Source organism: Balaenoptera musculus, chromosome 12 (genome assembly GCF_009873245.2).
Source record: "Balaenoptera musculus isolate JJ_BM4_2016_0621 chromosome 12, mBalMus1.pri.v3, whole genome shotgun sequence".
Taxonomy (NCBI): Eukaryota; Metazoa; Chordata; class Mammalia; order Artiodactyla; family Balaenopteridae; genus Balaenoptera; species Balaenoptera musculus.
In genome coordinates, this window is record NC_045796.1 from 7966780 (window position 1) to 7984611 (window position 17832).

The 17832-nt window shown below is 50.7% G+C and overlaps 1 protein-coding gene across 3 annotated transcripts in view; it reads right to left on the reverse strand.

The window, feature by feature from the left end:
- Window positions 1-17832, reverse strand: part of LOC118905254 (solute carrier family 22 member 1) — a 34029-nt gene extending 16197 nt beyond the window's left edge. The window contains exons 1-6 of one of the 3 annotated variants that reach the window (XM_036871828.1): window positions 17235-17832; window positions 11949-12052; window positions 6568-6722; window positions 4094-4262; window positions 2784-2898; window positions 2440-2546 (exon numbers count right to left, since the gene is read on the reverse strand). In XM_036871828.1, coding sequence (XP_036727723.1) covers window positions 2440-2546; window positions 2784-2898; window positions 4094-4262; window positions 6568-6722; window positions 11949-12052; window positions 17235-17645 — 1061 coding nt within the window. In that variant the 5' untranslated portion in view covers window positions 17646-17832. Of the gene's footprint in view, window positions 1-2439; window positions 2547-2783; window positions 2899-4093; window positions 4263-6567; window positions 6723-11948; window positions 12053-15286; window positions 15429-17234 lie in introns of those variants that run through there. The other 2 variants (XM_036871827.1, XM_036871826.1) reach the window with 2 other exon arrangements.

Consider the following 17832-nt stretch of genomic DNA (forward strand, 5'->3'; position numbering starts at 1 on the left):
GCACCCAGAGAAGCATGGGATGCTTTTGTTTCTAGTCCTAAATTATTCCTGGTTGAACCAAAGGGTCAAGAATACAAGAAGAGGACTTCCCTGGTGGTCCAGTGGTTAAGAATCCGGCTTCCAATGCAGAGGACGCAGGTTCGACCCCGATCGGGGAACTGATATCCCACATGCTGCGGGGCAACTAAGCCCACGCGCCACAGCTACTGAGCCCACTCATCCTGCATGCTGTAACAAAGATCCTGTGTGCCACAACTAAGACCTGACTCAGCCAAATAAATAAATATTTTTTAAAATGTAAATTAAAGAAAAAAAAAAAAGAATACAAGAAGGAAGGAACTGGCAGCAACTCAGTGAGTTAAGATGAGCCCGGTGGGGTCCTCCATGCTGGTTAGCTTAGCCGGTTAAATGGGAACGGTCACCTTTAACCCATAAAGAGACTGATCCAAGAGAAAGGAATGGAGAACCCTGATTTTTCTGTCCAAAAAGACCCCCAAAAAACAAACAAAAAACTAGCAACAGTTAATAAACGTGCAGGGCTGCCATCTTTTGGCAGGACCCATGAATTGCATGCACACATTAAAATACAGACAGCAATTTGTAGTTGTCAGACATAAGCCCTTTATACCTATTATCTCATTAATTCTTCCAACAGGCCTGTGAGTATCATTACATCCACTGGCTGATGAGGAAACTGAGTCACAGAGATCACAAAGCTTCCTGACAGTCACACAGCCAGGAAGTGATGGGCACCCCTCCCGAGATGCTGTGATGAATGGAGAGGATGGGTGAGGGGTGGGGGGAGGGGAGGGGACAGTAGGAGAAGGAGTCCAGGGGCCAGATCGCATGAGCCCTTGTAGGAAGGAATCTGGTTTTCTTCTCGGTGGATTAGGAAGCCAGTGAAGACGTGGACGAGGGGGTGACCCGGTCCGTGACCTTTGCCTGCTTTGTGAGCAGTTCCTGAGGGGGACAGGAGTGGGAGCAGACCACCAGCGAGAAGGCTACTGCAACAACACAGACGAGAGATTACGACACTCAAACAGGGACCTAAGAGTGCAGGTGACGAGAAATGGCAGAGTCTCAGTATATTTTCGAGACAGAGCAGAATCTGCCCAAGGATTGCGTGCAGGGGTGTAAGACAGCAGAGGGGACAAAACCGCCACCTTGACAGGAGTGCTTAGGGGATGGGAGTGAGCCGTGGAGTAATACAGGAGGGGAGCAAGCCTTCCTATCTGCAGCGTCCCGGGCCTCCACACCGAAGAGACGCTGCTGAGTCGGATACTGAGCGTCATGAGAAATGCACCAGGCACCTGAGGTGTTCGCAGAGGCCCATCACGTAGCGGGGCACAGGACTCCTGGGCCAGCCCGGAGACGCAGTGACCGGGGCTGCCAGGACAGGGTGAGGTTAGCCTGGCGTCTGAAGAACTTGGGATGGCTTCTGTGGAACAGTGGTCATTCATTCAACCTCCAGCAAATATTTACCGAGGGTGCCAGGGGCTGCCCTCTTGGTTGGAACCCTTATTTCATGGAAGGGCAAACAAGTGCAGGGCAGCAGAGCGGCTCCAGTGGAAGGGGAGCCCAGGGTCCAGCTACTCAGCCCAGGTGTTCGGGGAGTAACTGCATAACCTCCCTCGTGCTGAGGAGAAAGCCCTGATGTCGGGAGCTGAGCCGGCACCCCTTGAGGAAAGAAGGTGGAGACCCCATCTCCAGGTAGCTACCTGGGAGGCGGATGCAGCCCTGGGGGTGTGCCGGGGGTACGCGGGTGACGCAGCCCTGGGGGTGTGCCGGGGGTACGCGGGTGACGCAGCCCTGGGGGTGTGCCGGGGGTACGCGGGTGACGCAGCCCTGGGGGGGTGCCGGGGGTACGCGGGTGATGCAGCCCTGGGGGTGTGCCGGGGGTACGCGGGTGATGCAGCCCTGGGGGGGTGCCGGGGGTACGTGGGTGATGCAGCCCTGGGGGTGTGGCGGGGGTACGTGGGTGAATCTGGATGTGGATGAGAGTTTCCTAATCGGGGGGTGAAAAACAGCACTGATGCTCTCATCGGGGTCTATAAAGGTCTTAGATGCGAGGAAGGGCTCTTCCTCCTTGAAAGCATCAGGGGCCACTTCTGACGCTATGTCAAGACTCGGCTACTCCCCAAAGACGAGACGTGTGGGATTTGAGGCAACCTTGAGAACCCTCCGTCCAGCTTACTGTTGACCTCTCCTATGTAAGAATTTCTTCTTCCTAAAATGAGGCCCTTCCTCTACTATGCAATCCTCAAGGGAGAAATCAGGTGTCTTTTTAAGGGCTCTTTGACCACTGGAAAACCATCTGGAAATTCCTTTTCATGCCTCTCTTTTTCCACCTGAGTTGTTCCACTGCCTTTAACTTGTACCCGGGTATGCAGGTAAGCCCACCAGTTCCATGTGGGGACAGGCGTCGGAAAGGCCCCTTACCACAGGTACATCAGGATGAAGGTGTGCTTCCTCAGGTGCGGCGTGCGGAACAGGCCTGCAAACGAGGGGCTCAGCTTTTCAGTGACATCCTCTTCGAGAGACAGCATCTAGGAAGGAGTCAGGGCGTCAGCTGCATCCAAGCGGCCGTGAGCAGGAAACACCATCAGAGCCCCCTTTCCCGGCCCCCGCCCCGAGGTCGGTCCTCGCGTGGCTGCCCGCCACACCCATCACCCCAGATGTCACCAGTGCCCTCCTGCCTCCCAAGGCAGCCCCACTGGCATGCTCCAAGTCATAAATGCAACCCAAAGTTCAGTGACGGGAGAAACCCTTTGCTAGCTCGTCACCTTTAGATCAGGAGGAGGCAATTTCCCATTCTTTCGGGCTATGTGGTCCATTATCTTCACTGCTTGAGTGTTTCTCTTTTGCGATAACAGCCATCGGGGCGACTCGGGCACAAACCTGTGGACACAGATCACCACCGCTTCTCATTTTCTCCAGAGCTCATCTGACGTTAAGCCCCGATCAGAGCCACGCTGCTGCTCAGAGCAGCCTGCCCTCCTCACGCTGGGATTGTAATTCCTCAAGCGTGTGGTGGGTGAGGACCTGGGGCCACTGTGTGCTGGCCCAGGGAGCCCACGCAGGAGCTCTGTGAGTCACTCGTGCTCTTAGTGCCACCTGCTAAGATTTACGGACCAGAAGAGAACCATCGCTTCCTGTGTAGCCTTCATCCGGTGGGGCGGGGGTCCCATTCTCTCCTGGAAGCCAGCAGCCCTTCTCCCCACCCCAGGAAATCTCTCACACATAATAGATGCTCCACACGCCCCACCCCCTGCGATACAGCACATGCCTCCTTGTAAGACAGAGGCTATTGAACATGTCTCAAAATATTTCCAAAACAGAATAAACTACAGTCACTTTTTTTTAGCATCAGATACACCATGGTGTCTATTTCAAATGGGACAGGGATGTTATAAAATCAAAGATTGGGAATCTCTGGTCATCTGAAAACACACAGGTAGAGTCTCACCCAAGCCGGCCATCGGGACTGAGCCAGGGGGTCCCGTCGCTGGAGGGCCCCTTGTTTCATGCTGACAAGGAGGGAGCAGGCCCTTCCTGAACGGGAGTGTACTTAGAGCCACAGTTTTGAGAAACTGGGTGGACTCGATGCCGCCCACGGATAAGATCTGCCCGCAGCAAAACGGTGACAAAAGCTGCACGGACGCGATCGCTCTCTCCACACACCTCCCTGCTACCACGCACCCCCGCTTCCCTCTCCCACGATAAAAACTCATCTGTCTAGCTGCTTCTCCCTTCACCCTGCCAAGGGCTGACAGCTAATGAGATTAACAGCTCACTTGAACGGGTTTTGTTCATAACGGTTTAATGTGCGCACTCCCCAAAGATCCTTTCATCCCTTCACTCACTCGACAAACAGCAGGTGCCTACTTTGTGACTCGGTGCACTTCTGTCTACTCATAGCATCCCAGCCTCTGTCTTGGGGACGCGAAGTGAAAGAAGCTCTGTTTGAGGGCAGCGCCCCCGGGGAATGAGGGCTACCCTGGGACAGAACTCCCCAAATGACACAGATGGCTGTAAGCCCCAGGCCTGCGGGTAGGGCCGCCGGGAAGACGGGGTCCCCGCGAGGACACAGTACCAGTAGCACAGCAGGAGGAGGAAGGTGGGCAGAGAGACGGCCAGCTGGAGCCAGCGCCAGTGAGGGACCGCGTAGGCCAGCCCGGAGAGCAGCACGAGCCCCACCGTGAACGCCACCTGGTAGAGGATCGCCACCGTCCTTCTGTAGCCCAAGCCCACGAATTCTGTGACTGAAACAGGAGAAACGTCACTGGAAGCCAGGGGGGCGCGCCCCCAGCCTGCTCCGTGCCCTTCCCCCTCCTCCCCACGAGGCCCAGTCCTTTCGTCCCGGCTCTCCTCCAGCCGCCCCTTTTCTAAACACCCCATCTGCCGTCTGGAGTTTTCCTTTTCATGCGGCAGGATTCAGTCTGCCAGGCTCTCTTCCCCGAGCTTTCCTCCCATCGGCTCCAGGCCGAACTGGACTATCTTCCACGACCCCCCGGGAGCGCTCGTTAATTTCACGACCATCTTTGGGTGCCCGCCAGGGACCTGGCCCTGTTGTGGGTGTTTGGATGTATCGTGAGCTCAGTCGGCAGAGTCCTGCCCTCCTAACCCCGCATTCTCGTGAGAGATGGTGGACGACACACACAAGGGAGTAAATCACAGCCGGGTCATAACACGATGCGCGCTGTGCGGAGAGAAAAGGTAAATGGCACGAGAGGATTCAGGAGAGTCCAGGGTGGAGGGGTTGCAGATTTTCAGAGAGCAGTGGGGTGGAGCTCGTGCCTGAAATTTGAGCCAAGACCTGCAAGAGGTGAGGGAGTTAGCCGAACACAGAAGGGCGAAGCGAGTTCCAGGCAGAGGAAACAGCAGCGCGGTGGCCCTGTGGACGAGGACCCCGTCAGTGGGGCAATGCGCCCTCCTGGGGGGCCTCGCAGGCTTGCCGAGAACATTGGCTTCCACTGCGGGACACGCAGAGCCGCTGTGGCACAGGGGGTGACGCGATCCCGCGTCTATTAAAGGCTCACTGTGCTGTTCCCTGTAGGGGCCACAGGGAGCCCGCCGTGGAGGCGAGGTGAGGCTGGTGTCTGGGAGCCGTGGAAGCAGCAGAGGAGTGAGATGGCTGGGGTTCCGGAGGTATTTTGAAAGTAAAGGGGGCAGCAGGGCTGGGGAGGGGGGCACAGGGGGAAAAGGCTGGGGGATGGGCGAGGACAGTCTCCTGGGTCCTGCCACGTGGAGGGGTCAGGGAGCAGAGGAGGAGCCAATCGGACTGCGCAGGAGCCGCGTGCGCAGGACCAGGGAGCGTGTGACCCGCAAGCAAGTGGGGACAGCCGCGGGAGGAACGAAGCCAGGGGTAGCTCTCACGCCACCACAGATAAATAGGCGTCCCGGTGGGTCTCCCTTTCTCTCTAGCCTTTGAGCTCCTTGAGGGCGGACGGGGGCCTTATCCCTCTTGGCACCCCATCTCGCCCCCTGCCTGCCAAAGGGCAGCAGGTGCGCGCGCTGCAGGGAGGAGTATGGGGCGGGCATCGCTCTAGGCTACACCTGGGGCACTTCATCTACCTGGCAGCATTGTCATCCCCATGCCGAGGACCCTGAGGCACAGAGAGGTGATGGGGCGTGTCCGTAAGACCACACAGCCGGCCAGTGTTGGGTGTAGATTTGACCTCAAAATTAATCCTCTTCACCATGTGCCAAGTAGTGCACGTTCGGCATATAGACGGCTGGGCTCTCACTAAATATGTGCTGAACTCACTAAACGTAACCAGTGTGTTCATGGTTTCTCAAGGGAGGAATATGATTTTTCTTGGCTCTAGTGAACTATTCCTCAGGATGCCAAGCCATAGGAAGTCGTTTTCAGAGACGGCAAGACATGGCAGAAATGTGGATTATCCTCACTGCCGTCTGATGTGCCCAAAAACCGGCTGAGGGACGCACAGATGGCTCTTATGTTACATTCTTCTAAGGAAGTATTTTTCAGTTTCTGTTCTTACCCTTCATAGAAAATTTGAAAAAAAATAGTATATAGAATTACATTGCTTTACCCTTCATTTTTTAAAATCATTATGTTTATCTCTTCTTTTATTTCCTCCATGTCTTCTCTCCTAACTGTTTAGTGTCCTTCAAACCAGTTGAGTTTGTTGTATTTACTTTGAAAGATGCTGGTTCTTTCATATTTAAAATGTTAAAATACTCTCTCACCTGTCTCCCCTTCCTGCACACCCCCTATCGCTGTAACCACATCACATGTGATCTTCTTTTCCCAAACGGATTAGTTGATACGGAAACACTGATTTATTTAAGTGTCTCTCAAACAAAAAGAAAGAGAGAGAGCGAGCAAGAGAGAGAGAGAAGAAGGCCATCCTGACAGCATGCCCAGCCCTAGTCACGCAGACAACAAGTACAGCTAGAATGACCACACTTTCTCCAGACCCTGCAAACATCCTCTTCCCCAAAAAACCCACCTCCACATTCGGCTTCATCCCATTCTACCCCACTACCTGACTTCCGTGGCTTCTTAAAGTGTGTGGAAACCTCAGGCCAGCGGATGCTTACTCAAGGTGTAGCCAGCCGTCCAGCTGCCCTTGCTGACCAGCCCCTGCCCCAGGCGGAAGAGCAGCAGGGACGTGTAGTCTGGAGCAACCGCCGTCAGGACACCCAGGATGGCGCTGATGAGGGTGGTGGCCAAGAGGCATACTTTACGGCCAAACCTTCAGAGGCAAGGAGACAGCGAGGGGAGGTGAGTATTGAGTATTCACAGGGACGATGGGACAGCAAGTGTCTCTAGTGGGAGACAAGACAATTTTTCTGAGGGACCATGCAGTCCGTTGATCACTGCCCCTCCTCAAAGCCTGACCTGGTCCTTCCTCAGTGAACAGTGACCAGCGGCTCTTGCGAGCTTAATTAAGCCACTCTGAAGAGGAATCCTGAGCGCTCTCAGCAATGTGGCATCTCAGCCAAGGATGAGTGGCCTCCCTCAGTGACTCTCCTAGTTCTCAGACTCATCTCCTCTCGTTACCTTTGTATTTAACAGACTGTATTACTATTAACAGGGTGCACCAGAAACCAGGCTTTTCCCCCCACATAGTTAGTCTTATCGATGGTCATACAAGTTTTTCTGGGAAAACCTTCAGTTCTAATAGTATAAATCTTTTTTAATAAATTTATTTATTTTATTTTATTTATTTTTGGCTATGTTGGGTCTTCGTTGTTGCGTGTGGGCTTTCTCTAGGTGCAGTGAGTGAGGGCTACTCTTCGTTGTGGTGCGTGGGCCTCGCATTGCGGTGGCTTCTCTTGTTGTGGAGCATGGGCTCTAGAGCACAGGCTCAGTAGTTGTGGCACACAGGCTTAGTTGCTCCGTGGCATGTGGGATCTTCCCAGACCAGGGCTCAAACCCATGTCCCCTGTATTGGCAGGCAGATTCTTAATCACTGCACCACCAGGGAAGCCCCTAATAGTATAACTATTGAAAAATGTTTTTCCCTTCCTTTTTCATGAATAAAATGGGCAAATTATTTGCTAAAACTTCATCCCATAATTGTGCTTTATTGATTTTATCTTTTAAATCTTATCCCACATTCTCTGGCAGTAAGGCAAAGAAGGAAGGGACTAACTTCTTATGTGGTTACATTGAACTGGCCCACACCCAGGATCTCTGCCCTGTGGCCCAGCAAGCCCTCTGCCTTTCTCTGTCATCCTCCTTCCTGGTTTCCAGCATGTCTACTTCATTTATCTACTCCATGTCTTCTTGCTTCAAACTTCTATATACAGACACTTCTTGTCTGAAGCCCACATCTTCTTACCCAAGAATGTTCAGACATAATAGTACCAGCATCCATTTTCTCCTCTGTCTCCTCCCAAAGGCAGCCTCACCCACTGCCCTTGGGTCCAGCCCTTGACTGAGCCCCTTTGGTTCCTTGCTCTCTCCATGATATTGTTCTCATCTTCCTGGACCCTTCACCTCTCCACTTCCCCATTTCCTTCACAGCTATCTTGTTTTAAAGAGTCATCTACGCAATGATCCGAAACCTATGGGATGCAGCAAAAACAGTTCTAAGAGGGAAGTTTATAGTGATACAAGCCTACCTCAGGAAACAAGAAAAATCTCAAATAAACAACCTAATCTTACACCTAAAGGAACTAGAAAAAGAAGAACAGATAAAACTCAAAGTTAGTAGAAGGAAAGAAATTATAAAGATCAGAGCAGAAATATGTGTAATAGAGCTAAAAAAAAATAGAAAAAGTCAATGAAACTAAGAGCAGGTTCTTTGAAAAGATAAACAAAATTGATAAATCTTTAGCCAGACTCATCAAGAAAAAGAGACAGAGGGCTCAAATTAATAAAATCAGAAATGAAAAAGGAGAAGTTACAACTGACACCACAGAAATACAAAGGATCATAAGAGATTACTACGAATCATTATACACCAATAAAATGAACAACCTAGAAGAAATGGATAAACTTCTAGAAATATACAATCTCTCTAGACTGAATCAGGAAGAAGTAGAAAATATGAACAGACCAATTACCAGTAATGAAATGGACTCAGTAATTTTTAAAAAAATTTCCCAACATACAAAAACCCAGGACCAGACAGCTTCACAGGTGAATTCTACCAAACATTTAAAGAAGAGTTAACACCTATCCTGTTCAAACTATTCCAGAAAATTGAAGAGGAAGGAATGCTTCCAAGCTCATTCTAAGAGGCCAGCATCACCCTGATACTGAAATCAGAAAAAGACACCACAAAAAGAGAAAATTACAGACCAATATCACTGATGAACATAGATGCAAAAGTTTTCAACAAAATATTAGTAAACCAAATACAGCAGTACATTTTAAATCATACACCATGATCAAGCAGGATTTATCTCAGGGATACAAGGATGGTTCCATATCTGCAAATCAATCAATGTGATATACCACATTAACAAATTGAAGAATAAAAACCATATGATAATCTCAATAGATACAGAAAAGGCTTTTGACAAAATTCAACCTCCATTTATAATGGAGAACTCTCCAGAAAGTAGGCATAGAGGGAACATACCTCAACATAATAAAGGCCATATATGACAAACACACAGCCAACATCATACTCAGTGGTGAAAAGCTGAAAGAAATTCCTCTAAGATCAGGAACAAGACAAGGATATCTACTCTCACCATTTTTACTCAACATGATATTGGAAGTCCTAGCCACAGCAATCAGACAAAGAAAGAAAGAAAGAGAGAAAGGAAGAAAGAAAGAATGAAAGAAAGAAAGAAAGAAAGAAAGAAAGAAAGGAAGGAAGGAAGGAAGGAAGGAAGGAAGGAAGGAAGGAAGGAAGGAAGGAAGGAAGGAAGAAAGAAAGAAAGAAAGAAAGGGAAAAGAAAGAAAGAAGAAAGGAATCCAACAGAAGAAGTAAAACAGTCACTGCAGAAGACACACTATATGTAGAAAATCCTAAAGATGTCACCAAAAAAACTATTAGAACTAATCAATGAATTCAGCAGTTACAGGCTACAAAATTAATATACAGAAATCTGTTGCATTTTTATACAGTAATGACAAACTATCAGAAAGAGAAATTAAGGAAACAATCCCATTTACAATTGCATCAAAAAGAATAAAATACCTAGGAATAAATCTAACCAAGGAAGTAAAAGATGTGTACTCAGAAAACTATAAGACATTGATTCAATACAATGCATTGAATTCAATACAATACAATACCATAGAATACCAATGACATTTTTCACATAAGTAGAACAAATAATTCTAAAATTTGTACGGAAACACAAAAGACTCCAAATAGCCAAAACAATCTTGAGAAAGAAGAACGAAGCTGGAGGTATCAGGTGCCCTGATTTCAAAATATACTACAAAGCCACTGTAATCAAAACAGTATGGTACTGGCACAAAAACAGGCATATAGATCAATGGAACAGAATAGAGAGCCCAGAAATAAGCCCACACTTATATGTCAATTAATCTATGAAAAAGGGGGCAAGAATATACAATAAGAAAAAGACAGCCTCCTCAATAAATGATGGTGGGAAAACTGGACAGCTACATGCAAAAGAATCAAACTAGACTACTTTCTCACACTATATACAAAAGTAAACTCAAAATGAATTAAAGACTTAAATGTAAGACCTGAAACTACAAAACTCCTGGAAGAAAACATAGGCAGTATGCTCTTTGACATCAGTCTTAGCAATAGTTTTTGGATATGTCTCCTCAGGCAAGGAAAACAAAAGCAAAAACAAACAAATGGTACTCCATCAAACTAAAAAGCTTTTGCACAGCAAAAAAAACTATCAACAAAATGAAAAGGCTGTCTACAGAATGGAAGAAGATATTTGCAAACAATATATCTGATAAGAGGTTAATATCCAAAATATATAAAGAGCTCATACAACTCAATATCAAAAAAACAAACAACCAGATTTTAAAATGGTCAGAGGATCTGAATAGACATTGTTCCAATGAGGACATACAGATGGCCAACAAACACATGAAAAGATGCTCAACATCAGTAATCATCAGGGAAATGCAAATCAAAACTAAAAGATATCACCTCACACCTGTCAGAATGGCTATTATCAAAAAGACAGTAAATAACAAGTGTTGACAAGGATGTGGAGAAAAGGGAACCTTAGTACACTGTTGGTGGGAATGTAAATTGATGCAGCCACTATGGAAAACAGTGTGGAGTTTCTTCCAAAAATTTAAAATGGAACTACCATACAATTCAGCAGTTCCACATCTGGGTATTTTTCCAAAGAAAATAAAAACACTAATTCAAAAAGGTATCTGCACCCCTATGTTTATTGCAGCATTATTTACAATAGCCAATATATGGAAGCAACCTAAATGTCCATCAATCGATGAATGAATAAAGATTTGGGGTGTGTGTGTGTGTGTGTGTGTGTGTGTGTGTGTGTGTGTGTGTGTGTGTATAATAATGCAATATTACTCAGCCATAGAAAAGAATAAATTTGTGACAACATAGATGGACGTAGAGGGTATTATGTTAAGTGAAAGTAGTCAGACAGAGAAAGACAAATACCATGTGATCTCACTCATGTGTGGAATTTAAGAAACAAAACAAATATATATTTTTTAAACTCATACATGAAAATTATCTACTCCTGAAAATAAATAAATAAATAAATAAATGCTAAAAATATTCTAATCTACTGTGACTGAAAAATTCACTCCAACTTCTTCTGTCAGTAAAGATGAAATTAACATGCTTTAAGGAAATACAGGGGGGTGTGTGGGGAAGAGTCGTCCACACACAGAAATCCACTCTCTCATCTCTCACTTACCTTCAACCTTCCACTGACACTGCCATTGCCCACCAACTTCTACATGTGGCTCTTCTCTCCATATGCCCTCTCCTAGCTTATCTCAGACATGGTTTATAGCTTTAAATACCAATTGCCAGTGACAAATTCCAAATATTTAACTCTAGCCGAAACCTCATAATCCAGCTGCCTACTTGGCATCTCTTCTCTGTCTCACAGGCTACTCTGAACACATCTCCAATCTCAACACTTCCAAGACAGAACTCTTGCTTGCTCCCACCCGCTTCACCCCAAAGGGCAGCAACCAAGGCTGTTCCTAACCCATTCTGTCCCGTCTCAAAAAAGGGCCCTGCCCGCCTCCACCCATCTGCTAGAAGCATAAACAGTGGCTTTGTCCCCCTTCCTCTCAGCCCCACACACCAGCTATACACTCTGCATGCAGTTTCAACCTCTGAAATCCATCCTAAATCCCCACCTGCCTCCGTCCTGCTGCCCCACAAAGTCCAAAGCACTCGCTGTCATGTCTTGTCTCCCTCAACTTCTGCAAAGATTCCCACTGGCCACATTCTCCCGCCATTGGCCCCTAAAGCCCGTTCTCTCCATGGTGTTGATGCTGTTTAGTTGGATCGGCCTTTACGTACCTGTCTGCAATGTAGCCGATGCCCAGGGAGCCCAGGAAGAAGCCCACATTCACACAGGACTGAAAGAGGTCCACCTTCCAAGAGTCATCGCACACCAGGTTAAACTGCAGGTCACACCGCGGTCGGAGGGGCCGAAAACACAAGACCGTTTGTAAGTCAAACTACACCTTCTATCCTCCCTCCGGACAACGTAAACGCACAACACAAAATGTGGGATCCCCCAGGTGCTTCACATCTTTTTCTCTTTACCACATTTTCATAAGACAAATTCAAGGTTTCTGGTGAATCTCAGTCAATGTCATTACATGCCTAATATCCTTACCTTGGCTTTACCCTCAATATACACTAAAGAGGCTGTTGTCAAGTGCCACTGACAGTTATCAAACGACAGCACGGCCAAAAGGGAAGCTTTCTAAAGGAAATGCAGCAAAGTAATTATCCAAAGACAGAAATGTGGTAAAATAAATGGTTTCCAGAATTGGTCAAGGCCCTTAATTAAGTACATATTAATTATATGTTTAATTATGTAAATTCTACCAGTAATTATGTAAATTGGTCATGACTGATGGAGCTGTGAGTGTCAACACGAGAATTGCTGAGCAAAGACACAGAGGCCCGGCGGCGGGAGCTTCTTGGGAGCAGCCTGGGTGCTGCACAGTGTGCAGGGGGTAGGGGGGGACCCAGGGGTGGCAGGAGACTCGGAGGGAGGGATTGAGGGGGAAAGACCTAGGCAAAGGCAGGAGCGGGTCCCCTGGGGAAGGACACTGGTGTGTGTGGGGTCCCCTCCATGCCTGGCACACGCCTGGTGGTGCCCACACGCCTGGGCAAGCTGGGGGGCCCGAGTGCCGAAGCATCACCGCTTAGAGCTCAGAGGTGCAGGAAGCAGGACGGCGCCCCAGGGACGTGAGAGGGACCGGGGGGCGGCAGCCGGGGGCCTCGCCTCCCCATTCCTGGCACAGCACCAGCTGGGTGGTGACCAGGGACACTTTGGATTCATGGTTCCGCCCCACCAGGCGACACTGTGGGGTGTGACGCAGGGAGGTCACTTAGCAACTTTGGGCCTCAGTCTCCCAGTCTGATAGGTGTGTGGTGCCCGTCCTGTCACCGTCACAGAGCTAGTGCAGGCACTGCAGGGACAAATCATGCGCAAATGGTTTGGTAGATAATAAACCATTTGACTTTTTCAGTGGAGGCTTTGTTACCCACCACCTTTAAAAATCTAAAGCTGCCCACACGAGCCATGCCCTTTTCCCGGTCCCGGGGATCCATCATGAGCACTGTTAAAAATAAAATATAGGTAAAACTCCTTGCTACCACCGGCCTTTCAGAAACTAATACTGAGCTCGCGCTACCATCTGTCTCATGCCCAGAGCCCGCTGTCTGCTCGCAAGAGTAGCTCAGATCTGAGAGACGGGATGAGACACCAGTCACTCCCATTCTCTGCCGGTCCAGGTGTTTATTCCCTTTAAAATTCAGCTGAAAACACGCCCTCGCCAGGAAGCTTCCCCTGCAGATCTTTGGCTTTCCTGCTGCCTGGTCCCTGTCAGCAGAAGGCGGGGGAGGCCACTCCTGGGTGTTATCCAGCTGACCCAGGTCTGCACCTGCAGCCGCCTCTTTGCAGCCTCCGCCCACGTCGCCCAAGACGACTTTCTGTGCATGCTAATTTCACCAAAGCCGCAGGGCACCGGTTTTTTTGCCCTGGGTTTGTTCTACTCTGTGCAGTCAGCATCTTTGTAAGATGTCCCTGCCACCCTTCCTGAAATGCCCTGGGTGCCATCCTTCCCCGGGGGTGTACAGAAGCCAGAGTGTTCGCGGAGCTCAAGGAAGGGGCACCCAGCCTTCCCTGCTAACCCCCCCTTCCCTGAGAACTCTGCCCCCAGCTGCACTGAGGGTCTCGGTCCAGAGGCACCTGCAAGGCTCGTAAGCCTGCCTGCCCCCTGTGCTCCCAAACCCTGCCACTGCCCCCAGACACTTTTGTGCCACCAGGAAGACAAGCCTGGCCCCTGGGGAAAGCCTGGGGCTGCACAGGGGGAGTGCAGGATGGGGTGACCTAGGCCGGGTCACCGTCCCTGCTGGAATTTCACTGGGACCAGGCCATGTGGTGGGAACACAACCTATAGAGCAACATAGTGTTCACCAAGCTCGCCCGAGCACAGAATCACCCAGCGTCCTCGTTAGAATACAGGTTCCCATGGATCCTGTCTCAGCAGATAGATACGGATCGGAATCCAGGTGATCCCTGGGATCAGGCGAGATTGGAAACGGCACATTCCTGCCCCAGATGGACCCTGACCTCCGCCCCCAGGACAAGGGGGGGAGCGGAGCCGGGTATTCAAACAGGTCACCTCACTGTCCTCCCTTAAGCCAGTTCCAATGTCCAAGGCAAGGCCAAGTTAAAGATTATTTCTGCAGAAATGAATAACGAAGGTGAATTCCCCCCAAATTAAGCTTCAGCTTTGGATGAGGAGAGGAAGCAAAAGGGGTTTCGAGGCAGTGGGAAGGGAGAGTTAGAGGGAAGCCCGCTCCTTCCAGGAGAAATTGTTCTCACGCTCCTGACCTCAGGGCCCCCGCTCTCATGGCCCTTCATCACCTCCAGCCGGGTCCCACCGTCCCTCACACTCAGCGGGTCCCCAGATGAGCTCTACCCTACAGCCCCTCACCTCACCCTCCCAGGCCTCCCCAACGCTGGATCGTAGGGCAACTGGAAGCCCACAGTTGGCCAATCGGTTCTGTGTCCCCTCCTCTCCAAGTCCACTGTCCCGCTCAGGCCACCACCTGGCCAGGCTCCCACACCTGCACAAACTGCTACTGCCCTGTGTTCCAGCCTCAGTTTTCAGGAGCTTGGTTCCCCTTCCTCCCCAGCCAGAACCCTCTGGCAAATTGGCCCCATCCTTCCCCCCAGCCCCTGCCGGGCCTGTGTCTCTTAAATCGGTTCTTCTTTTCATTCCTGTGACAACCACGTTGGTTGACAGTCCCGCCAGGACTCATGTCTCGGCCTCCTCAAGCTCTCCCCGCCTGAGGAAGCCCCCGGTCCCACGCCCACCAGCGCCTGGACCATCCCCAAGGTCCAGCGAGGATGGTCTTCCTCCTCTGCCTGACCAGCAAGCTCCCTTGTTTGGCACGAAGGCAGGGTGGCCAGATTTAGAGGAAAAAAAAAATACATGGTGCCCCGTTGAATTGGAATTTCAGATAAACAACTCTTTTTTTAGTATAAGTATGCCCCCTGCAGTATTTGCATTCCCAGCCTCCGTTGTATTCCCAGGTATTGCACAACATTTGTATCAAATGTTGTGCAATACCTGGGACTTAATTAGCCTAAAATAGTGTTCGTTGTTTACCTGAAATTCAAATTTAACAGGCGTCCTGTATTTTATCTGGTGACCTGCGTAAGGACTCAGTGCTCTGGCCTGAAGGTGAGCTGGCACCACCATTCTCCCCTGGGACTCCTCTGCTGGACCCTGGATTCCAATCAATTTAACTGCTCGTTGCTGTCCGAATGTAGCACTGGCTCCCTCTCCCCTGAACTTTGGCTCACGCTTCCCCACCCACTCTGTTCCCTCTCCTTGCTGCTCAAAATACCACCCGAGGCTCCATTCAAATGCCACTTCCTGAAGACCTACTGTATAGCACAGGGAACTATACTCAATATTTTGTAATAAACTTAAAGGAAAAAGAATCTGAAAAAAAATAGATATGTAGGTATGTATACCTGAATCACTTTGCTGTACACCTGAAACTAACACAACATTGTACATTAACTATACTTCAATTTTTTAAAAAATGCCACCTCCTTCTGGAAGACCCCCGTGATCAGCTCAGTAGCTACGATCCCCCTCCTTAGAGCCCACTGGCCCCTCCGCATCTCCCACACATGGTCTGGGACGCCGGTCTTATTCTCACCACTGCCATCTGTCCCTCACTCCCTGGAGACTGCAAACTCCTTAAACCTCATAGGTTTCTTCTCTGTCTCCCTCCTGGCATCACACCCAGTGCCCGAACAGAGGAAAAGCTCAGAATATGTTTACTGAATGAACAGATGGAGGAGTGAGTGGATGAATTCTTGCATCTGATCCTTTCCAAGCAGAGTATACCGCAGCCACAGAGAACAACACTTCCCCGTCCTGGTCTATTTCTAGATTCCCAGCGAGAATAGTGGACAGTTCAGTATCCCTGGGAGATGAGTCTTCCAATTGGACATCTGTCGTTGGAGGATGCCTTGGAGGTCAGATGTTCGTGCAATAGCACCCGCCCTGCTCCCTCCTTGGGGGAAACTCCCTGCCCTGGCCCCCGCCCTCCTCGAGACAGTGAGCTGGCGAGGCCAGGGGAGCGGACACGGCGCTTTTCTCCGGCAAGAGCCCAGATGTGTTGATGCCGAGACTACTCACTTCCCTTGTTTCAGCTGAGTAGCACCCTCACCGAAACCGAGCTCTGCCGACAGACAGACTGCATAGTTCGGGTCTGCGGCTTCACCACGTGACCTTGAGGCCAGTTTCCAAGTGCCCGCGCTTGTCACAGTACAACACTTTCCAAAGGGCCCGTGAAGGAAAAACAACCTGGTGCCTTTTAAGTAAGATATTCGCAGAGCAAACGCTCAGATAACTCATTAAACTATGCAGGCAAAGCCTTTGCCACCATGCCCCTCTCCCGTGGGCCGTCAGTGGGACACCCAGCGTGGCTCGGCTTGTCTGCTCAGCACCTTCACGCTGACCCCTGTGAAGGCAGGGCGTTATCGTCGCTGGTTTACTGACGAGGAAACTGAGGCTCAGAGAGGTTGAGTAACCTACTCAGTGACGCTCAGCCAACCCGGGGCCTGGCTGGGATTCTGTCTGACTCCAGGGCGGCTTCCACCCTCCTCAGAGGCCAGTGGTTAGCTGTCACGTGTCCAAGGCTCCTGAATGCGGCAGGGGGGGTGGGACGGGGGGCGCTTCACAATTCTAACAGTGGGGAAGCTAGACCCCAGGTGAATTCTGCAGGCCTGCGGAGGAGCCAGCGGGGCAGAGAGAAGAGGAGCCCCGGTCTCCCCGGAGACCCGCGTCCAAGCGATCCAGCTCAGCCCGGCTCTCGGTGGTCTCTCCTCGGTCTCTTCCTCTAACACCCAGAGTCTGTGGAGGGTTAAACAAGGGAAGGCTCCCGAGGGCCCAGCTTCCAGCCTGCTGATGCCAGCGTTCGGGGGGCGCCGCCCGCTCCCTCTTTCCTGACGTGAAGCTGAACCTGCTACTCTTTGTCATGTATTTCCTCCCTGGCCCGAAACCCACAGGCTCGCCCCAGCGCAGGGCCCGCTCGTACCTCGGTCACGATGGAGGAGCCGGGCGTGTCGTACACCCAGCCGTGCCGACAGGGGCCCAGAGGCAGGAGGCTGCTGTTGGCGGCCAGGCCGGCCAGCGGGTCCACGCAGCCGAGGGCGCTCTGGTTCCAGTCGACCTCGTAGCGGCGGCACCGGCGGGGGAAGGCCTGGCCCTCGGGCCCCGGGCCCGGCACCGTGTAGCTGAGCTCCTCGGCGAGGCTCCAGCCGCATCGCCGGCTCAGCTCGGCCACCCCGGGGCTCCGGCAGCGGTGGTCCGGGGTGAAGGCCAGGAAGACGGTGCCCACGTAGATGGGGGCGAAGGCGGCAGAGAGCAGGCACAGGATCAGGAAGGCTTGCTTCTGGAACCAACCGAACTCCCCGACCTGCTCCAGAACGTCGTCCACGGTGAGCATGACTGAACCAGCACCCTCATAGCTCTGACCAGACCTCTTCGGCCGCAGGGCCCGGGGTCAGTGTCTCATGTGGGTTTCTGTGCAATGCGCTGGTCTGAAATCAACTTGCTGTCTAAGCATAACACCCCTGGAAGCCAACCAACTGGAAATAATCTTTCACCCCGCGGTACGGGTTTCAGGCGAGGGC